At 59.6% G+C, this 22,565-nt stretch overlaps 1 protein-coding gene across 1 annotated transcript; it reads left to right on the top strand.

Moving 5' to 3' along the window:
• The first annotated feature begins 12,070 nt into the window (after positions 1 to 12,070).
• Positions 12,071 to 21,955, top strand: ARHGEF19 (Rho guanine nucleotide exchange factor 19). The gene is made up of 15 exons (XM_055574882.1): positions 12,071 to 12,485; positions 12,923 to 13,210; positions 13,342 to 13,450; positions 13,524 to 13,600; positions 13,890 to 14,152; positions 14,726 to 14,886; positions 15,001 to 15,153; positions 15,379 to 15,508; positions 15,649 to 15,723; positions 15,913 to 16,002; positions 16,152 to 16,312; positions 18,530 to 18,688; positions 18,991 to 19,070; positions 20,881 to 20,985; positions 21,375 to 21,955. Exons 1-15 carry the CDS (start codon positions 12,071 to 12,073, stop codon positions 21,530 to 21,532), a joined length of 2,424 nt encoding a protein of 807 aa, XP_055430857.1. The 3' UTR covers positions 21,533 to 21,955.
• Positions 21,956 to 22,565: the final 610 nt, after the last annotated feature.

A 22,565-nucleotide genomic window follows, 5' to 3' on the forward strand; every position in this document is an offset into this window, starting at 1 on the left:
AGGTGACTGTCTGCTTTGCCTGGCCGGGGCATCTGTGTGGGGGTGACAGCTGGGAGCTGGGCTTGAGCACAGAGACAGAGGCTCGCGCGCTGCCACCCCTGCAGCTTTCTGCACAGCCTTGCTGTTGCCCAGTGTTCTGCTGGGCACCCTGGTCTTCATCTCTTCCCTAGCTGCCACGGTACCAACGTACCATGTGACTGGGAGCGCTCAGGGGTGGGGTGGGGATGGGCTTTGTGGGCTGGGAGCGCTGGCTGGTTGAGGATAGACCCTCCCAGGATGGGTGCCCTTTGCTCACAGGGAGGACATCCGTGCTGCAGGGGTTCCTTCCTCATATGCCCACTCTGTGAGATTGTGCCACATGGAATATTTCCAAGGTCTGCCCCATGGCCAAGGTGAGTCAGGGAAGAGAGGAAGGGAAGGGGTTTGGGGCCCAGCACCGGGCTCGGCCGTGCCTGCAGCATGCCCTCTCTCCCTTCTTTGCAGCGGGGCTCTTTGTCCATCCGGGAACTGCGTTCTTAGCACTTCCTGCCTTTCTGGGCCATGGCTTTCCTGGTGCACCGGAAGCACAAAAGCACCAACTGCCCCGCCCCCTCCCACCCCCCCACCCCGGGAGACTGCAGTGACTTCCAGGGAGAGGAGGTGATGCCCAGCTCCGCCCTGCAGGCCCGGAAGTCTGCTCCCTGCTGCACTCAGAGGCCACAAGCCATGCTGGGAACTTTGGAGTCAAAGGATACATAGCTGGCTCTTCCCGACAGTTTGCCTGGGTCACTTTTCCACCCTCCCCTGACATCAGGAGGATGTAAGGTTTGGTTAGGTTAAGCACTGGAGGCCAGCCAATGCAGAAGACACAGGTTCGATCCCTGATCCAGGAAGACCCCACGCGCCGCGGAGAAACTAAGCCCACGCGCTACAGCTATTGAGCCTGTGCTCTATAGCCCTGGAGGCACAACTACGGAGTCAAGCCCCACAACTACCGAGTCGTGTGCCTGGAGCCACGCCCCACAGCAGGCGGAGCCACCGCCACGAGCCGCCCGCCCACTGCAGTGAAGAGCAGCCCCAGCCGCAGCAACTAATAAAGCTGACACACAACAATGAAGGACCAATGCGGCCAAAAATTAAGTACATAAATAAAATCAACCTTTTAAAGATAGTTATTGAATAAGCGAAGACGTTATCTACTCACCCACCCATCTGTTCATCTACCCACACCCTGCACACCCACTCACAGAGCTGTGCCAGCTGCTTACCTGTCTAGTTTGCCTGCCCACCTGTCTACCTGCTGCCCACCCACCCTTCAGACCAGCCAGCGTCTCCCACACACGCGGCCATTCGTTGTTTACTTCTCTGTCTTCTCATCCATCTATCCATCCACAGGCTCTTAGCCAGACCCTAGGGAAAAAAGGCCCTGCAGAAACAAAAAGGAGTGAGACATCTTTCCCACACTCCCAGAGACTCCTGTGCAAACAGGAAACGGCAGGAAGCATGGTCATGACACCCAGCCGCTTGGGCCATGGAATGCACATTTCTGTTGCCCCCTCTGGCAGGAGAGCCCCCATCTGGAGTTTGTCACCTTGGCCCCACAGATGGCCCAGAACCCTATTACAGGCCTGAAGGGGCCCTACTCCCCATCCCACACCCGTCTTCCTGGCCAACTCACCAGCTCCGCATCCATCCTCATGATGAGGGGATATTGAGTCCTTGCTCTGGAAGGATGGTCCCCTCCAGGGTGGGCTGGGGCCCTGGTGGACCTGCCTTCCAGCACTGATAGCGCTCCCTGCTAGCCCTAGCTCTGTGTGGTGATGATTTTCCTAGTGTCTGTCATCATTTACCGTGAGATCATCAGCATGGAAATGTTCCACATGGGCAACGCTGTGCTCATGGCCCGAGTGAGTGCCTCTTGGAGCAATGGAGTGTGGGCCACTGTCCAGACTCCAGGCACAAGGTGGGCATCTTCAGATTCTTTCTGCCCCTCCACATGGCCTGGCTCAGGGTGATGGCCATCACTCTGCCTGGGCTGGCAGCGTTGCCAACATCAGCAACTGAGCTCAGTCTGGTCCTCCTCCTCCTGGGCCAGGTCTACCTCGCTGGCTAAGCAGCTCACCAGGCGGGGTGAGTAAGGGCAGGGTGTCACAGGGGTGTCCTGGCATCAGTTGGGATGCAGGACTCCCCACATCTCAGATTCGGCAGCCTGCTCAGTCATCCTCAAACAAAGTGGCCAGAGGACATGGCTGGCCTTAGGGGAAGGTGGATTGTGGACAGAAGCAAATGAGCTGACCCAATGGGCTGGGCCTGCCCCCTTACATGCAATAGGACTCTGACCAGCTCTGCCCTTTGCCCAGAGATGCATAGAACCCAGACCCATCATGAAGATTCCCCCACTTCCAGAGTCTTCATCTTCCAGTTTGTCCATTTCTACTCCGCTCCCTTCTATGTAGCATTCTTCAAAGCAGGTGAGGACCCCTGACCAAGGCTGTTGATGCCCAGTGAAGTCCCAGCAGGGTGGCAGTGTCCTTGGGCCTCTAGATTTGTCTCTACATCTTGCTGTTGACTTTGAAATTGGCCCTTAATTTTCCTGGACTTCAGTTTTCTCAGCTGCAATATACCAACACATCAGTGGGTAAACGTGAAACTAACACCTGCTTTCACTCATTCACTCAACGGCCACCAAGTGGCACAGGCCTGACACCCCACCTCCCATTCCTGACACTTGGGTTCATTGCCATCTTTGTGGGGGCCTTTCCACTGAGCAGCCTGGACTGGATGCTGGGGGCACAGAAATAAACCAGAGCTGGGCCTTCCCTCTGGGAGCTTCAGGTTTTAACAAGCACAGGTCAGGAGTTTTCAAGGGCTGGACTCCCAGGAGGTGGTGTTGCTGTGTAACTGCCATTGCCATTTGGCAGGAATGGGAGAGAGAATCACCGAAAGAACCCACACCTCCTCCCCTCAGCAGCATGACTCCCTCTTCCTGGCCCAGAAATACTCAACTGGCTTCTCATGGATTGAGCAGTAGATATGGGCCATGGTCCCTACCGGTCTTGGGGACATGGCCTAACTGGGGGCAGTGGGACAAGATGTCCCAGCAGCCCGGTCACCAGAGTTATCGCTCAATGGGTGGGAGGCCAGAGGCTCAGAAGCACAGCAGGGACAGGGGTCCGCCTCAGCATGGAGTTTAGCTGTGGCCTGGATCCAGAGGGGGAGGGCACTTTGCCAATTGATCCAGTGGGCCTGAGGGTTTGTGGGATGCCCTGGTGAGTACAGCGGGTTGCTAGGCATATGGATCGGGGACGCAAGTATCCTCGCCCAGACAGCCGGCTCTTGGGGGATGGGGGGCGTTGCCCTTCAGGTATGGCGGGGCAGGATTTGCCTCTGAGGCCAGCCCCCAAGCTCTGAGTAAGGTGCCACGTGTCTGCCCATTACAGTGTGGCTCGGAGGCTGCCTTCCTAAGCTCAGTGGCTCTTCATCACTGTGGCGGGCAGACAGCTGGCCAGCAAAGTGGAGGAGTTCATCAGGCTGTGGGTGCAGGGGACGACCTGGGGGTTGGGCCTAGTGAGGCTGGGGCAGGGGGCCTTTATGAGAGCTATGCAGAAAAACCCCTGATTGGGGTCGGGACATGGGGACACAAGTCCTAGTTTTGCATTCTGTAAGCTCTGACTTTGCTTACAGGACACACCTCTCCAAGAGGGCTGAGTGGATTAAATGGTATGATGAGCGGGAAAGAGGGGGGCTCTCTTTTCATGTTTTAGAGAGGGGAAGGGCTTCCAGAGACCAAGAATGGCCATATAGGAACGGCAGATTTTAGGAGCCCTGGACTCTGGAGTCCAGCAAACAAGGACTTGAGCCCTGGCTCAACCATTCACAACTGGGGGAGCCCTAGGCAAGGTCTCTGAGTCTCCATGTCCTCATCTCTAAAGTGGGAATGACCGTGGTGCCTATCTCCAAGGGACTGGGAGCATAGAAATGGCTTTGTCTGTCCCAGGAAGCTGAAGGCCTGGCAGCAGAAGAGATAGCTGGCGGGGCTTGGGGACATCCAGATGGATCAGGCAGGAGCAGGGGTGTTGGAAGGAGGACTCTGAGCTCATCCACTGCGGGGGCCTCTTTGAGGAATATCTGGAGATGGACAAGCAGTGCAGCAGGGTCCCTTGCAGGGTCGGGGGCAGGGGGGCGGGGTGGGTGGGGAGGGGCTGACCCAGCGGGGGAGGTGACCCAGACCTGACATGCCCCAACCCCCTGCAGTGCTGCAGTTTGGATTCATCACCGTATTCGTGGAGGACTTACCACTTGCTCCCCTGTTTGCTCTGCTGAGCAGCTGAGTGAAGATCTGATTGAATGCCCACAAGTTCGGCACCGGGATCTGGATGCTCCTACTCGAAACCATGGCCCTTCCATCATCGTGAACGTGAGGGGAGGAAGGGAGAGGGGAGATCAGAGACTGGGAGCAGGCTCGAGAACATGGAAATGGGGGCTGAGGCTAGAGATAGGGGCGAGAGATTGGGAAAACGGGGCAGAGGGCTAGCGCCCTTGGGCACAGGCTCATTCTGCCCGCGAGAGTGGAACCAGACCCGTTTGGGCCCGGAAAGGCGGGAGGGCCTTCCCGCCTGGAGACCCTGCAGTTTTCTTCACCGCCTTCCCCTCGGACTTCCTGCCACGTCTCCCGTATAGGTAGGAACACCGCAGCCGACAGCGCGGCTGTCAGCTTGACGCGCGAGTCCGCACCTCTGGCTTACCTCACCCGGGGCGGGGCCCGGAGGGGCGGAGCGCGGAGGGGGCGGGGCCCGCCGGGAGGGGGCGGGGCAGTGATTCTGTGGACCCTCAGGCTCGGCCTGGGGGCGGGGTGCTGAGTCTGGGGGCGGGGCAGTGAGCTCGGGGGCGGGGCGGGGCGGGGCCTAACTGGGAGCGCAGGAAGCTGAGTCCCGGGGCCAGACTAGAGGGCAGAGCCGGCTGAGGGTACTCCTAACCTGGCCGGGCCAGGCTCTAGGGTGGAGAGGGTGAAAGTGCCGATCGTGGGGCCGAGGGCCTCGCGGGACCACGAGCCCTCCGCAACCCAGGTACAAGGGCTTTCGCGACACGAAGAGGAATCGCACCCTCGTCTGCGGGAAGCCGCTGGCTGTGCGTCTGGGCTTCATCATCACCTTCGAGGTAGGCTAAGCCCTCTGGGCGCCGGACAGACCAGAGTCCAAGTTAAGGCTGTGCCGCCGACTGGCTGTAAATGGGATATATTACAGAACAGGATCTACTTCATGGGGTCGCTATGAAGACTGAGTGGCAAGCACGTGCCCAGCACAGTTAGGTGCTCAGTGAATTAATTGATGTCACGACTAATACTAATACCTCTTGGCCACAGTCCTGGAACTCCTCCTAGCTTTGCTCAAGATCCTCTGTCTCTAGCTCTGATCGTTACAGGTTCTTAGTGTAGGAGTTGGAATTGTACCTCTGTGTCTTTGGGCAAATGACAACTTCTTTATGCTTTGGCTTCCTTACAGGTGAAACAGAAGTTATTTACTCCCTAGAGTTGTTGTGAGGATTAATTGAATGAATCCCCGGAACCCCTCAGAATAGTGCCTGGCAGCACCGACTCAATGGACATGAGTTTGAGTAAACTCCGGGAGTTGGTGATGGACAGGGAAGCCTGGCGTGCTGCAGTCCATGAGGTCGCAAAGAGTGGGACACAACTGAGCGACTGAACAACGAAGAGCCTTGTACTTCGTAAGCGCTTGGCAGAGTAAGATCGCTAAAGCCATCGTTCTCTTTCACCGCTCCCTTCTCCCCAGCATCTCATCGCCTGGTTCGTGCTCGACCTGCCAGCCTCCCTGGCTACCTAGGTAAGGCGCGGCCTGGCCGAGCAGGCTCTGGAGAACAACGCGGAGGCGCTGCTTGGCGTCAGTGAGGTTGGCGGGCCCTGACCACCCCTCCCTGACCACGCCCCTCTGCCCACCCCAGGCCCAAGGTCAGCGTTCTGGCCCCGCCCCCTAGCTTGGCCCAGAGGGAGGATTGGCCGCTGGCTCTCTCATCTCCACCGGGCCCCGCCCATCACCCAGTCTCGCCTGCGCCGCGCCCCTCCTTTTGTATTCTGTCCACCAGAGCCCTTTCTGCTCTGGAGGGTCCTCCGCTTCGGCCCGAGGCAGCCTTGCTTTCCGTCCGCTGCAGCAGGTGACGCTGTCCCTGGAGCCCAGGACGCAGGGTCCAGAGAAGTGAGACTTCCTTTCCAGGACCCTAATTCCCCCAGGATCCTCCCTCCTTTGGGGGCCTCTGCTTCCAGCTAGGAGTCAAGGCTACGGTACCTTGGCCAGCGGCCCCAAGGTCGGCCCAGGAGTTGGGGTGAGAGGGCTGGGGTTCTCTGAAAACCATTAGCCCTGCACTGCCTCCCTCTGCGCGTTCCCAGTCTCCTGCGCCTTGAGCAACACTGGCAATAAATCTCTCTGCGCCCCACGGCGCCACCTCCCCACGGACGCCTTGTCCCCACCCACTCGGTGCAGTGTATCCTCACTACGTGCCGATGTTCTGGGGGCCAAGGTGGATATGAAGGAGTGAAGGGACCTAACCTCTCCAACTGAATGCTTACCAGTTGGCAAGGGAGAACTCATGGGATCTACGAGTGGACTTCGAAAGGCCCTGTGCTCATCAGGGCCTTTAGTACACCAATAATAATAAAAAGGGGTTTAGTTAGGTTAGCTGAGACACCTCCCAGTGGACTTTCACACACTCTTCACCAGACCCTCCCCAAAGTCTGGCGAGGCAGCACCAGGCAGTTGTTGAGGGCACGGATTGGTAGTGGAGTCACAGACCTGGGTTTGAACATTAATTCTGACTTTTATTTGCTGTGTGACCTTTGGCAAGTTTAGTTTCATCATCTGTAAGATAGGGACTTTATAGAGCTGATGAGAGATTTAAATGGGATAATATACTTAACCTGCACAAGTCTCATGTCCTCCACTTGTAGGTGGGAGCAGTTACCGCGTCTATCTCACAGGGTCGTGGTGGAGATTAGACGAATATTTAGTGTGTAAAGTGCTCAGAACAGTGCCTGGCACATTAGTGTGTAATAAGAGTTACACACTAACAGGAGCCCCAGTACTTGTGTCCACTGACATTAAATGAAGTGAAGAGAAGTGAAAGTCGCTCAGTCGTGTTCGACGCTTTGCGACCCCGTGGACTATATAGTCCATGGAATTCTCCAGGCCAGAATACTGGAGTGGGTAGCTGTTGCCTTCTCCAGGGGATCTTCCCAAACCAGAGATCAAACCCAGGTCTCCTGCATTGCAGGCAGATTCTTTACCAGCTGAGCCACCAGGGAAGCCCAAGAATACTGGAGTGGGCAGCCTATCCCTTCTCCAGGGGATCTTCCCAACCCAGGAACCAGGTGAATTCTTTACCACCTCAGCTGCCAGAAAACCCCATTATAGATGCTGTCGCCAGACTCGGCGAGGACCAGCACCCTGCAGAGTCCTCAGGGTCCCTGATGAGTCCAAGGCTCATCATTCTCTGGGATGCTTCCCAGCCCCAGGAAGTCCCCTGAGCACTTCTCTCACTTGGGAAGCTGCAGCGGAAGGGTGACCTGTCCACTGGGAGGGAAAGCAGTGCCTCCTTCATCTTTAGGATGTTGGTCTGGGGTCCTTTCAGAGCCTCTCCTGGGCATAGGACTCCCATTGTTCCAGCCCCCCTCTTGTACCCCAGACTGGCCAAACCGGTTCTGGGGAAGGGGGGCGGGGAGCAGGCACGTTGAGACAGCCGCCTACCTGCCTGCGAGGTTCCCTCCGCCCTCACCTCCCCTCTCCCTGCCCCACACAATACCCAGGAGATTGCATTGCCTGGCTCAGGGGCCATGCTGGCATCGCCCCCTGAGGACCTGGCTGTGACCCCAGAGCCCCCAGGGTGGCCTGGAGCCCGGGACCGCGCTGGAGGCTGGACGGAGCTCCCTGGTTGAGGTAGGGCCCCCCGGCTGCCAGCAGCCCCATCCTCCTCCCACCAGTCTTCCCAGCGAGTCCTTTGTGCAGCCTCCCAGGCCTCTGATCCTGGCCCCCACACGCTGGTGGCCTCTTGGGCTTCCACAGCCTGCGTGGCCTGAGTCTCCTTTCCAGCCATGACCTCCCACTTGGCTCCCTCCATTGAGAAGAAGAGGGGCCCTGCAGGGCCCCATTCCTCGGGCAGCAGGGCAAGGGGCACCATGCAGGGGGCAGGGAAAAGCTGGGCATAGGAGGTCAGAGATGCTTTCTCCGGACCATACCAGCGTCTAGGGCCCTCTCTGCCAGCCTTGAGGAGTGGGTCCATTGTCCTTGTGATGAGTACCCCGTGGATGGGACCCTCTGTCGACTTAAAAAAAAAAAGGCACAACCTGAGAGTTGTGAGTTACGTTTTATTTGGGGCAATATAAGGACTGCAGCCCTGGGAACAGTTTCTCAGAGCTGCTCTACAGGCGGGGACACTCGTGCCCAGGCCCAGTCTATGGTTCGTCTCAAGCCACGCAGCTGGTCAGCGTCCGCCCAGGGCTTGGCGTGTTGGCAGGGGCGCTCCCCTGTGGGCTCCCTTGCCTAGCGGGCACCCGAGGATCCTGTGATCAGGTCTTGAGCAGGGTTACCTGGGACCAGTCTCTTCCTGGGAGGTTTTTTTTTGGGTCTAGGAGAAGGAAATGGCAACCCACTCCAGTGTTCTTGCCTGGAGAATCCCAGGGATGGGGGAGCCTGGTGGGCAGCCGTCTATGGGGTCGCACAGAGTCGGACACGACTGAAGCGACTTAGCAGCAGCAGCAGCAGAGATAAGCTATAAACACTCTAGCACTGAGGTTGAGTGGACCACATCCATGGAAGGCCACAGAGCTGGGATCCTGGCTGGATGGTCACTCTCATTGTCCCTTGGCCTGGGCAGAGATGGAGGCTAACCCACCCCTGACCTCCTCCCCGGGGACCTGCCTCCAGCTTTGTCTCCTCCAAGGAAGCCTTGCATGTCTCCCTCCATTTACCCAGCCTTCTCTTCTGAGGCTTTAGTATGGGGTGCTCCTTGGAATTCCCTGGCAGCCCAGTGGGTAGGACTCAGCACTTCCACTGCACGGGGCATGGGTTCGATCCCTGGTTGGCGAACTAAGATCCCACATGCTGTGTAGAGTGGCCAAAAAAAATTTTTTTTTAATATGAGATGCTCCTGCCCCCACGTTCCATGTTTTGCTCATTTAACCCTGCAGCTGACATGGGGAGGGGGCTTCCAGAACCCAAGTGGAGAGACTCTCCCAGAATATGAGGGAACAGAAGCACACGCGTGTTCCTGCACAGGCGTGCCGACAGAAGCAAGTGGTGCTTCTGTGCGAAGGACTGCTGATTCCAGCGGGAAAAGAGACCTATGTGGTGGCAGTGGTCCCCCGTGTCTCCTGCCACATGCTCCTACAACCCAGGGTGTGTCTCAGCGTCACTGCCTCAGTTTTCCTACCTGTGTAATGGCTCAAGCGATCCTTGTGACTAGAGAAAGACTAAGGGTACTCAGAAGCGTGACGATCAACTACAAAGCTCCCACTCTGTGCAAGGTGCTTTACATGCATTATTCTTTTTTTTGGCCACACCACACAGCATGCAGGATCTTAGTTCCCAGGGAAGTCCCCTTGCATTATTCTTATTTTTTTAATCTTTATTTTTGCCTGTGTTGGGTCTTAGTTGCGGCACATGGAGTCTTCCTTTGCTGCCTGCGGGCTTCTCTCTGGTTGTGGCGAGTGAGGAGCATGTGGGCGCTCTAGGTGAGGCGCATGGACGGGCTTTAGTACCCCCTGCCCCAGGCACATGGGATCTTAGTTCCCTGACCAGGGATCAAACTCGCATCTCCTGCATTGGAAGGCAGATTCTTAACCCCTGCGCCACCAGGGAAGTCCTCTTAATTCTCCTATCAGCATTTTGAAGCATGACTATCCTGTTCACCAGATGAGGAAACAGACAGACTTGCTCCCTGTGGGGAGGGCCCAGAGAAGTCCAAGGTGCTTAGGAGCAGCCCCACCCTGTGCTCCAGGCAGGGGGTGGAGAGAGAAGGGGAAGCCGGCAGAGAGGCTGCACTCAGGGGGGCCCGGGCACAGACCAGCGGCCCCCACTGGATCTTCCCCTTCTTCCCTCCCCCGCAGGCTCACTGACACTGTGGCTGTTGGCTTTCATGGCCTTCTCCCTCTCTCTGTGTACTGGACCCCTGGGTATTCCAATCAGGACCGTTTGCTATCACTTCCTTCAGGAAGCCTTCCGGGAATGCCTGGGTCGAGATGAGCCCAGCCCTCTGCTTTGACACTTCCTCTGGGCTGGTTCTTTCCAACCTGGATTGTAACTGTTTTTGTTTTGGCTTCCCCACGAGACTGGCAATCCTGCAGGACATGAGACATTTGCCCATCTGTCTCCTCCGGTTTTTCTGGGCTTCACATCTGTCTCTGAGCATCTGGTTTGTCTGAAATGTTCAGTGTCTCTGTCTCTGTCTCCATCTCTGGGCTCCTGAATGTCTCAGCATCTGTGGTTTTCCGGTTTGGAGTGCTTTGGGGTCTCGGTTTCTGGGTCGCTCTCTAAAGCATCCCTGTCCTCCAGCCTCAGCCCCTTGGTCTCTCCGGCTCTGTCTCCTGAGTCTCCCAGCCCTGCCAGGCAGGCGCTGCCCATTTGGCCTGAGCGGGCCTCTGGGGAGGGGTGCATCCTTGCTGCCCGGCCTGCCCACAGCAAGGCCAGGCCCCGGGAGGCCCCCGCCCAGCCTGCTGCCTGTTCCCTCCCTCCCTACCCGTCTGCCTCACCACAGGGCTTGATGAATCAAACTCTTTGTCTGGGTGGGATCTCCCCAAGCCAGCTGGGCAGAGAGAGGGCTTCCCCTGCCGGAGCAGCCAAACTCCATCCACGGCGGGCCTTGGTGGAGAGGTGAGGGGCTGCAGCGAGGGGCCGGGGGCCAGGGCTGGCAGACTCAGAGCCCGCTCACCGGTAGGCCTGTCCCGAGGCTCCAGCAGCCTCGCTGGGGATGACTTCCTGCCCGAGAGGACCCACTCAGCTTGTCTTGTTCCTGGGGCTGGGAGATGGGGTCCCCTCTCTCACCCCAAGCTGGGGGGCTGGGGCTCTTTCCTGCCCTTCTCCTGGGAGGGCCCAGCCTGTCCTGGGTGGTGGCCCGCCTGCCAATCTGTGACCCTCCCAGCCAGCTTGGCATGGGTGTGGGCACCACTCAGTACTGAAGCCTGCAACTCTGGGCACAGGAGGGGAGGCTGGGTGACACCAACAAGGATCTCCAGCCTGTGTGTCTGTATCTGCTTCATGGTGTTGTGAGTGTGAAGGCAACAGGAGTACGAGAAAACTTGAGCGGATATGTAAATATCTGACGGCTCAGCGTGTGTTTGTGAAAGTGAGTGAATACATGTACTTGTATTAAAAAAAGTGTGTGTGTGAATGTGTGAGCCTGTGAATTTGGAATGTCTGGGTGTATCTGTGAAAGCTCGTATGTCAGTGTCTGCAGCTGGAAGAAGATACATGTGGATGTACGTGGAACAGACGCGGGTCTGTGTGGCAGCGTATGAGAATGTGTGTCTGATCACATGTCAGGGAGCTAGGAAATGCACGAGGTGCTTAAAGGCACAGATTCAGAGCTAGGCTGCCTGGGTTTGAATCCTGGCCCCACTGTTTACCAGATAAACTCTCTGTCTCACTTTCCTCACCTATAAAATGGGGCTAATGACAGTATCAGATCAGGGGACTTCCCTGGTGGTCCAGTGGTCAAGAATCTGGCTTCCAATGCAGGGAACTTAGGTTCGGTCTCTGGTTGGGGAACTAAGATCCCTCATGCTGTGCGCCAACTTGAACCTGTGAACCACAAACTAAAAGAAAAAAAAAGCACCAACTCCGGGTTGTTGGGGCTTTAGAGGATTAAATGAACTACTATGTGTAAAGTACTTGGCCTGTCATTAAGTAAGTGCCAAGTAAGCATTAGCCATCACCATAGAATCAAGTGGGTGAGTGCGCTGTACAGATGTGTGTGCAGGAGACTTCGTCCAGGCCTCCAGGACACGGTGCTCACTGGCCATTGCTGTCCTGTGTGTTGCTCTGATGCCTTCTCCCCTGCAGGCCCTGGTGGGTGGTGGAGCAAAGGAGGAATGGACTGTGGGCCGCCCGCCGCCCTCCAGCCCCGTCTGGCTGGGCCGCCTGGCACTGCCCACCGCCCAGTGGCCGTGTGCCAGCAGGAGAGCCTGTCCTTCGTGGAGCTGCCCGTCCTGCAGCCTCCAGGCCCCATGTGTCTGGACCTCTTCCCTGTGGCTCCGGAGGAGCTGCAGGCACCTGGCAGCCGCTGGTCTCTGGGGACCCCTGCTCCCCTCCAGGGGCTGCTATGGCCACCGCCCCCCGGAGGCACGGACCCCGAGCTCTCCACCAGTGGGGGAATGCGGCCTAGCCGGGCTGGCAGCTGGCCACACTGTCCTGGTGCCCAGCCCCCAGCCCTGGAGGGACCCTGGAGTCCCCAGCACCCACAGCCACAGCGCCGGGCCAGCCACGGATCAGAGAAGAAGTCAGCCTGTGAGTCACTCCGGGGGAGGGGCTGGTGGCTGGGGGAGGATAGGGGAGAGGTGAGGGAGGATAGGGGAGAGGTGCGGGAAGATAGAGCGGAGGTGGGTGGCTCTTTTTGGACCAGTAAGCCCCCAGATTCCCCAGACAGGCAGGACAAGCGATAGATCTTAGGGATAAGGGACCGGGCTCAGAGGCGGCAGGTAACTTGTCTGAGGACACACGGTGAGTGGGCGTCCTTCGCCTCCTGAGCCTCTGCCCCCTGCAACAGGTACTTCGCTTTCTCTCCACCCCTCTGGCTGACCGCATTACTCTGGGACAAGATCCTGGCAAAAACATTGGCCTTTCTCTCGGGCACATCCCTCTGATGCCCAGGGTCACAGGGCAGTGGCAGGGAGGGGAGACCCCACTGGATGCCAGCCTGTGCTCTCTCACCCCACTCCCGTCAGGGCGCAAGATGAGGGTGTACCAGCAAGAAGAGGCCCTTGGTGGCCCTGAGGCCCACGCTGTCTTCCTGGAGCCAAGTCAGGCCTCGGAGCAGGAGCTGAGCACAGAGGAGCCCCGGCCCGCGGGGCTGCCTGGGCCTGTTCCCGGGGGCCTCGAGGGGCCTGAGCGGAGGCGCTTCTCGGCCTCTGAGCTAATGACCCGCCTGCACTCTTCCCTGCGCTTGGGGCGGAATTCAGCAGCCAGGGCACTGAGCCCAGGGTCAGGGTCAGGCCCCGGAGCTGCCCGAGAAGGTACCACCTCGCCCTGGGGCTAAGAGCAGGCAAGAGGCAGATGCGGGGCGGGGCGGGATCACTGCACACCTGAGACGCGTGTGGTGCCCAGCACCGCTTTTGGGGCCTCCCTCAGCTCTGCCCCTCTGCAGGGAAAGCGTCTGGAAGAGACTCGCGCAGTGTAGAGATGAGGGTGGACGCCACGGCGACGCCAGCTCCTGTTGACCTGAGCGGGGTCCCCGGCAGCTGGCCGGAGCCCAGGTATCACCTCCCACCCCAGGCTCGGTCCGAGGCGGGGAGGGGCGGTGACGGGCCCTGACGCTCCGTTTCCCAGGCTGGATGCGCGGGAAGAGCCGGCGCCCGGGCCCCGGAGCGCCAGCGAGCGGCGCCAGTCCCGGTTCCTGCTTAACTGTACGTGGGGGGTTCGCCGAGGGCGGGGCTGGGAGCTTGGGTACCGGGAAACCGGGATCTGGGGGGCTGAGAGGTCGGGCCTCTGTGGGAGGGAGAGACCAGGACCATGAGTGTCAAGTACAGGGGGCAGCATGCAGGAGGTGCCCAAGGTTTGCGGGATGAGTGGGCGAGTGACCCGAGTCACCAGTCCCGTTCCTCGAACCGTCGGAAAGGCTGGTTAGGCGAGGCGGGCCTCGGGGACAGGGCAGGGGGCCGGCGGGCGCCCCCACGGTCTCCGCTCTCCGCCCAGCCGTCCTCTACCAGGAATATAGCGACGTGGCCAGCGCCCGCGAGCTGCGGCGGCAGCAGCGCGAGGAGGAGGGCGCGGCGGACGAGGCTGAGGGCGCGGAGGAGGGCCCGGGGCCGCCGCGCGCCGACCTCTCCCCGAGCAGCTCGTTCCGGGCGCAGCGCGCCGCTCGGGGCTCCACTTTCTCGCTGTGGCAGGACATCCCCGACGTGCGCGGCAGTGGCGTCCTGGCCACGCTGAGCCTGCGCGACTGCAAACTGCAGGAGGTGCGCCCGGGCCGGGGGCTGAGGGGTGGCCCAGGGGTCGGGGGCGGGTGGGGGGCGGGAGGTGGTCCTGGGGCCCGGCGAGACTGCAGGAGGTGCGCCGGGGCCCGGGTGGGGATTGTGGGGGCGGGAGGTGGGCCCGGGGCGGGGTCAGCGGGAAAAGGCCTAGGGTGCAGCAGGACCAGGGCAAGGACCCTAGACCGAGACCCCCGAAAGCGGGGCCTGGGAGGGAGGAGCGGCGCAGAGGGTGAAACGCAGGGTGCACGGGCGCCCAGCAGGTCCTAGAGCAGGAACCGGGTCGGCGGGAGGGCGCACTGGGACGGCAGGGCCGGTAGATCCGGGCCCCGCCGGATCCGTGCGGCCTGCAAATTTGGGCTCAGCTGGGCTGGAGCCGGAGTAGCAGCAGGAGGCTGGCTGTCTCTGAACCCTACTTGGCGCTAGATCCGGAGGGGGCTGGAGAAGGAAAGGGGACCGGAGCCGCGCTGAATCTAGGGAGGCGGTATCCAGGGCTCGGGGTGTGCTTGGTGGGCGAAGAGAGTGCATTCAGGGTTCAGCCCTGCATCCGCCCTCACTCAGGCCAAGTTTGAGCTGATCACATCCGAGGCCTCCTACATCCACAGTCTGTCGGTGGCCGTGGGCCACTTCTTAGGCTCGGCCGAGCTGAGTGAGTGCCTGGGGACACAGGACAAGCAGTGGCTGTTCTCCAAACTGCCCGAGGTCAAGAGCACCAGTGAGAGGTGAGGCAGTGGCCCGGCCTCGCGGGGAGTCAGGCAGCCAGGCTGCAGCTGGCTGGGCTCCCACCTCTGGGGTCTCCTCCTGGCCCCCGCCCTAACCCCTGGCTGCCCTTTCAGGTTCCTGCAGGACCTGGAGCAGCGGCTGGAGGCAGACGTCCTCCGCTTCAGCGTGTGCGACGTGGTCCTGCAGCACTGTCCGGCCTTCCGGCGCGTCTACCTGCCCTACGTCACCAACCAGGCCTACCAGGAGCGCACCTACCAGCGCCTGCTGTAGGCGGGGCTCTGAAGGGGAGCGGCGAGGGGGGCGGGGTTCCGGTGGCAGTAGGTGCAGAGGCCGGGCAGAGGAGGGCTGACCTGGGGCGCCTGCCCTGGGCTCTGACCACAAGGAGGCCAGACCTGCCGAGGCCCCGAAGGACCAGAGGGACGGCTGGAGGCGGGGATCCCGCGTTCGGGGCCCCCTGTCATTGCAGACCCTCTCCCGCCCGCACTGTCCAGCCTGGAGAACCCCAAGTTCCCTGGCATCCTGGCTCGCCTGGAGGAGTCTCCTGTGTGCCAGCGGCTGCCCCTCGCCTCCTTCCTCATCCTGCCGTTTCAGAGGATCACCCGCCTCAAGATGCTGGTGGAGGTACCTGAGGGCCCGAGGCTGTGGGGAGGGCTGGGTAGGGGAGAGACCCCTTTATCTCCACAGCCCCTCGGGGCGCCCAGGGCAGGGCAGGGTGCCTGGGAGAGGCCACACTGCCTTGCTGCACTGAGTCCACCTTCCAGAACATTCTGAAGCGGACAGCACAGGGCTCTGAAGATGAAGACATGGCCACCAAGGCCTTCAATGCCCTCAAGGAGGTGAGCTCAGCAGGGAGGAGGTGTCTGGCTCCCAGGGGGCCTCCCCGGAACCCCTGTGTGTCTCTAAAGGAGCCTCAGTCTTCAGAGTCCCTCATCTCCAAGTGGGAGCCTGAGGCTGGGCTGGGGGAGCCTGGGCTGGGGGAGCCTGGGCTGGGGGCGCTGCGGGTGATCTCCCCATGGTCTCCGCAGCTGGTGCAAGAGTGCAATGCCAGTGTGCAGTCCATGAAGAGGACAGAGGAGCTCATCCATCTGAGCAAGAAGATCCACTTTGAGGGCAAGGTATCCGCCCTCAGCCGGGGAGCTGGGGCACCTGGAGGGGCAGCCCTGTCGCCTCCTCTCTGGGGGCTGCAGGCCAGTTCATCACTGTCCAGCCCTCCACCCCCTGCCCTCTGCCCCTGGCCTGACCCCTGCCTCCTCCATCCTCCCAGATCTTCCCGCTGATCTCTCAGGCCCGCTGGCTGGTTCGGCACGGGGAGCTGGTGGAGCTGGTACCCCTGCCCGCGGTGCCCCCAGCCAAGCTGAAGCTGTCTAGCAAGGCGGTGTACCTGCACCTCTTCAATGACTGCCTGCTGCTCTCCCGGCGGAAGGAGTGAGTCTGGGCAGGATGGGGGTGCTGGTGGGTGAGACTGGAGCTCTCTTCTTCCGCAGCAGCGGGCTCACAACAAGTCCACCTGCCAGGCTCTGCTGCCAGGGCACCCTAAAGCTGAGAGGCTCCCCCAGGAAAGGCAGAGCCGGGGCAAGTCCATCTTCTGGAGAATCAAGGGCTGGGCTGTGTGCCAAGAACTGTGAAGCTGCTCTGAGCTTAAGCCAATTGGAGCAGAGACTAAACGCACAACCGCCCCTGAGCCGTAGTGATAATAACGAACATTTGAGCACCTTTCCTGTGCCAGGCATGCTACATGGATTTTCCCCTTTAGTCCTGAGTGTCTTCCTGGAAAGTAGCCTCCCTGGTTATTCTCGAGATCAAGGAGCTAGTGAGTGCAGGAACCAGGGGAGGTCAGGTCTATCTGATGCTAGATCCCAGGCTCTTTACTGCACTCTCCTGTCTTCCATCTGTCAAACAGAGGCTACCATGTAGGGAGATGCACTGTGATAATAACATATGAAGAGGTTAGCACACAGCCTGGCGTATAGTGAACACTCACTCAGCATTAGCTGTGATTATCATAAGTCTGGGAGACTCCCTGAATGAAGTAAGCCTTAAGGATGGAGGGGATGAAGGATGGATGTCTTATGCCATGGAAAGAGTTCAGTTCTGATTTATTTATTCATTCACTGAAGCATCATTGAATCCCCATTCTGTATTGGGTCCTCCAAAGGGTGTTGGGAACTTAGAGAAGCTCACAGGCGCTCTCGCACAAGTGAAAATAAATCCTGAAAACCACCTATTCAGGGTTTTGATGGAAGGCTTAACTGTAGTATTCCCTGGTGTGGGATGAGATTCAGTAAAACTTCATAGAGGAAGGGACGTTTGAATTGGGTGTTGAAGAATACGTAGGAGTTTTCCAGGTAGAGGTGACTGGAGAAATACAGCCAAGTCACAGGAGAGCAGAGTGTGTCTGGGAGGTGATAAGCCCAGTGCGGCTGAGTTTGTAGAAAAAAGGGCAAGAGAGGGAAGCTGGAGTGTTGAAAGCCACAGCAGAAAGGTTGGACTTTCTGAGAGCATGGAGAGTTAAGCGGAGGAGGCCAGTTTGGAGAACGGACTGGAAGGGAGAGACCAGAAGCTCCTGTAACTGCCCAGATGAGCGCAGAGGCTCCAGAAGTAGCAGTGGGCATGGGGACCAGTGAGCTCCAGGGACAATAAGGACGCAGATGATGGGGCACAGCTGCTGGCCGGGTGAGGGGCGGGGAGGAAAGAAGTGAGTGGAGGCCTGAGTGGCCTCGGGGGATTCACTGGCGACTTTCGGTGGAATGGGGAACTGCGGAGGAACCTGGTCTGCAGGGGAAGATACTGGTTTTGTCTAGGCCGGCCGACAGGAAGGGACTACGGAACACCCTCCACCTACCCACCCGCCCACCTTTCTTAGAAGGGTTTATCTGACCCGAAGAGTGGGGCTGGCAGAGTCAGGTGCTGTGATACGGCAGCACGCGAGCCAGAGCCCACCTCCTACGCTGGTTACAGAGGCAGACACAAAGCAGTCTGCAGATCTCAGCGAGGAAGCTGCCCAGGCGGCTCTATGGAACAGAGGCGTCAGCAAGAGGTTCAGAGAGAGTGGAAAGTGTGCCTGGGGCAAGGACCATCTCCATCACCTCTCGCCTCTGCCAGTGAGCCAGTGAGATCAGGGACAGGGACCGTCTGTATCACCTCCCACCAGGTCAGTGAGCCAGGAGATCAGGGGCAGGGACCGTCTCCATCACCTCCCGCCAGGTCAGTGAGCCAAGGAGATCAGGGGCAGGGACTGTTTCCATTACCTCCCGCCTCTGTCTGTGAATCAGTGAGATCAGGGTCAGGTACCGTCTGTATCACCTCCCGCCAGGTCAGTGAGCCAAGGAGATCAGGGGCAGGGACTGTTTCCATTACCTCCCGCCTCTGTCTGTGAATCAGTGAGATCAGGGTCAGGTACCGTCTGTATCACCTCCCGCCAGGTCAGTGAGCCAAGGAGATCAGGGGCAGGGACTGTCTGCATCACCTCCCGCCTCTGCCAGTGAGCCAGGCAGATTGCAGCCCTCATTTTGCTGACTGCCCTGTGCAGCCTTGCTTTCTTGAGGAGGGTCCTAGGGACAGATGACGCCTTCTCTTCTCTTCCCATCAGCAGTCACCTTGTCCTGAGGGTGGGTCCAGGCTGACCTCGCCCCCCTGTTCTAGGCTGGGGAAGTTTGCCGTCTTTGTTCATGCCAAGATGGCTGAGCTGCAGGTGAAGGACCTGAGCCTCAAGCTGCAGGGCATCCCCGGCCACGTGTTCCTCCTTCAGCTCCTCCACGGGCAGCGCACGAAGCACCAGTTCCTGCTGAGGGCCCGGACGGAGTGAGTGGGCCTGGGTTTAGGGAGCAGACCCCCCAGGCAGGGGCACGGCCTTTCATCTCTGTCTCAGGATGGTGGCCTAAGGCTGGAGCTGGCAGAGCCGGCATCCAGGGGGCCCTGGACCTGTTCTGTGCCCATCCTCAGAGCTGGGTGGGCGCTGGCTTGGGTGGGCCTTGGGGTGGAGACGTCTGACCCGGGTCCCACGTCTGCGCGTCATTCCCTGTCCTCCCAGCCCTGGTTTCCCCACCGTGGCCCCGGGAGACTGCAGTTCTCATGTCTGGACAATTCAGCCTCCCTCTCCCTAGGAGTGAGAAGCAGCGATGGATCTCCGCCATGTGCCCCTCCAGCCCCCAGGAGGACAAGGAGGTCATCAGCGAGGGGGAAGGTAGCAGCCTGCCCCCCACCACGAGGGCCACGTTCCCGGGGCTGGGTGCCGCATCGCGCTCCCCTTCCCCCTGGTGCTGGGCACCGTGTTGCCCGCGGGGCCGGCAGGGAGAGGGGTCATCCTGGGGCAGGGTGGGTCTGCGAGAGCCTGGGGGACGGGCCGGCTCCACGTGCAGTCAGCACGCTGGAGAGGATGCAGCCTTGCCCATCCTCCCATGCCATCCCCGCAGAAGCCTTTTTTACGAGTTAGAAAACAGATTCACAGAGGTCAAGTTGCTTGTCCGGGTTCAGCGGTCAGCGGCCGAGCTGGGACCGGAACTGCGTCTGTCTGTCGCTCTGCATCAGCTGCAGAGAGGACAGCAGCAGAGTGGCCGGGAGGGGCGCGGGTGGTGGCAGGCCGAGGGGTCTGCTCTGCTGATCCAGAGGCTTCTCTGGGTGTGAAATGAGGCCAGCGAGCCAGGGTGCAGCCCGATCAGAGGACACCTTGGTGTGGTGGGAGCCAGGTAGTTATGCAGGGTTTTTGAGCAGGGGTGTTAGGGCTGAGCCAACGAAAAGGAAGGTAAGAAGCTCGTTTCCACCCAGTACTTTCCATGTGCCGGGGTGCCGAGGGCTTTGCATATGCCTTTATTTTCTGCCTGCAATGAGGGAGCCCCAGTTCGATTGCTGGCTCGGGGAGGTCACCTGGAAGAGGGAATGGGTACTGCTCACGACAACCCCCTTAGGTAGATTCATTCTTCATATCTGAGAACACTGAGGCCCGGGACTGTTGGGCAGCTTGCCCAAGGTCAGTGAGCTGGGATTCAAGCTTGGTCTGTCTGCGAGGCCTGTGGTTTTCCTGACACTCCCAGTCCACCTGGGAGTGTGGTCGAAGGGGCTGAGGCCTGGACTGGAGTCGATTCTCTAACTGGCCTAGAGGTATTTGGGCTGGAGAGTGAACTTGCCCCTCCAAGGAGGTGGTCAGGGAAGGCCCCTGAAGGATGGGGAGGGGCAGCCACGCTGGTGTCTGGGAAGAGCACTCTTGGAAGGGGAAACAGCCGTGCAAAGGCCCTGAGGCAGGAGGGAGCCTAGAGTGTTTGGGGAACAGCAGGGTGACAAGTGTGTGGCTGAGCTTGACCGAGGAGGAAGAGGAAGATGAGGGAGGTGAGGAGGTGAGGAGGTGAGCAGGGGCAACGCCAGGCTGTGCAAGGCTTTGGAGGCTGTGGGAGGACTTTTATTCTCAGAGGAGCGGGAAGCCCTGGAGGGTTGTAAGTGGCCGTCGTGTGGTTTGAGTCTCCGCTGAGAAGGGCGCGTGGAGGGAGCATAAGAGCAGCATGACTGTTCACACGAAGGGTGCGTGTGCGCTGTTGTGTCCGACTCTGTGCAACCCCACGGGCTGCAGCCCGCCAGGCTCCTCTGTCCAAGGGATTCTCCAGGCAAGATTACTGGAGTGGGTTGTGATTTCCTCCTCCAGGGGATCTTCCCAACCCAGGATCAAACCCATGTCTCTTTTGTCTCCTGCCTTGGCAGGTGGATTCTTTACCACTGCGCCATACAAAGGGGCCATTACTGTTTTGTAGAGACAGACCAGGAGGTCAGGAGCAAAATATTGAATTGAGCTGGGAAGCTGGGAGCCCAGGGCACAGAAGTAGTAATCGAAGCTCGGAGCGACTGGACTCACTTAGCACTTGTGTTTAGGGTCAGAGGAGAGTGGCTAGGGTGGACTGGCGATGAGCTGCAATAGCCACTCTTTCTTCTCCCTCCCTCCCGCTGTTTTCTGCCCTGCCCTGCCCCGTCCTACCCTGGGATTCCCTCGCTCTCCCTCGGCTTCTCAGACCACCCCCAGGCTCAGTGTGTCAGGGCATATAAGGCACTGCAGCCAGACGAACTGACTTTGGAGAAGACGGACATCCTGGCCGTGAGGATGCGGACCAGTGACGGTGAGCGGGCCCCCTGGACAGGCCTCCTGACAGGGGCGTTGGGGGCAGGAGGCAGCTAGACGGCTAAGCCTTCACAGGAAAAAGCTACACCAGGGTTCACCCACCACAGCATGCAAGAATCAAGTTAGACAAGAAGATGAACTTCCTGCTTGCAAAGGTGTAGGGTTGAGAGTAACCGGTGGGGGAGAAGTGGGGAAGTCCCTCCTCAGAGAGCATCGGAAACAACAGATCACAAGTCCACCTACCAGTCTGCTAGAGGTGTGCCCCTTCCTGCCCCCGGGAGATGCTGAGATGGCGTCCTCTCAGCCCCGGGGCGCGGACGGGGCTTGTGTCAGGGCCCAGGTGTTCCTTGGATGCCACTGACACTGCCCCGGCCCGTGTGCCCTTAGGCTGGCTGGAGGGGGTGCGCCTGGCAGATGGCGAGAAGGGCTGGGTGCCCCAGGCCTACGTGGAGGAGATCAGCAGCCTCAGTGCCCGCCTCCGGAACCTGCGGGAAAATAAGCGGGTCACACGTGCCACCAGCAAGCTGGGGGGGCCCCCCGTGTGACGGCGGCCGTGGCCCGGGGCAGCAGCCCCACGCCGCTGCCTGGACAAGTGTGCAGGGGACCTGCGGCGTCCCCACGCACCCCCCTCGCTGCCGCTGGGGCTCCTGTTCTCATGCCTGGCTTCGAGGGTGCAGGCTGGACGCAGGCGGGGTTGCCTCCGAAGAGTCTCCCCTGTCCTCCAGCTCCTCTGAGTCCACAGTTCAGGGATGAGGGTCATTTATCACTCTGGCTCGTGCCCTCCGGAACCTGCCCTCTCCCTTTCCTGCCCTCTACCCTGCCCATCTTGGTCCCTCTGGCAGGGACCTGACTGGCAGGGGCTCTGGGCGCTGGGCCCTATCTGTGTAGACAGATCTGGAGTCTTCTGGCCTGAGCCTGTGTGGGCCCCGGTTGCTGTGACTTACCTGTAAATAAACGCCCGTAATGCCTTTGCTTGGAGTCTGTGAGCCTTATGGTACCACCTGCACCCCATCCCCGTTTCCCAGCTAGAGATGGAGGGTTGGGCCTCTCCCATCGTCCAGGGTTAAGGATCCACCTTCCAATGCAGGGGATGCGGGGTCGATCCCTGGTCATGGAACTAAGATCCCACGTGCCCCAGGGGGCAACTAAACCCCGGTGCTGCAACTGGGGAGAAGCCCACACGCCGTCAACTGCTGAGCCGGGCTCTTGAGAGCCTGAGCACCACGGCTGGGGAGATCAAGACCTGCAGCAGCCAAGGAAAAAGGTCGGGAGGCTCTCTGACTGCTCACCTCCCCCTAGGACCTGCCCTTCTGTACAGTTCACCTCTTGACCAGACCATGATGAGAGAGGAGCTGCATGTCAGTTAGACCGCTTTGGGCTGCAGTTAGCAAAACAAGAGATTCAAATAGGCTTAAATATTAAGGAGAATTTATTTGTTCTTGGATTTGTTTCTTACAGCTTCTTTAACAAATGATTACAAACTAAGCGATTTAAAAACAATAGGAATTTCTTCTATCCGTTCTGGGGACCGGCATCCTGAAGTCTGTGTCTTTGAGCCAGAATCCAGGTGTGGGCAGG

The sequence above is a fragment of the Bubalus kerabau genome, chromosome 3 (genome assembly GCF_029407905.1).
Source record: "Bubalus kerabau isolate K-KA32 ecotype Philippines breed swamp buffalo chromosome 3, PCC_UOA_SB_1v2, whole genome shotgun sequence".
Taxonomy (NCBI): Eukaryota; Metazoa; Chordata; class Mammalia; order Artiodactyla; family Bovidae; genus Bubalus; species Bubalus kerabau.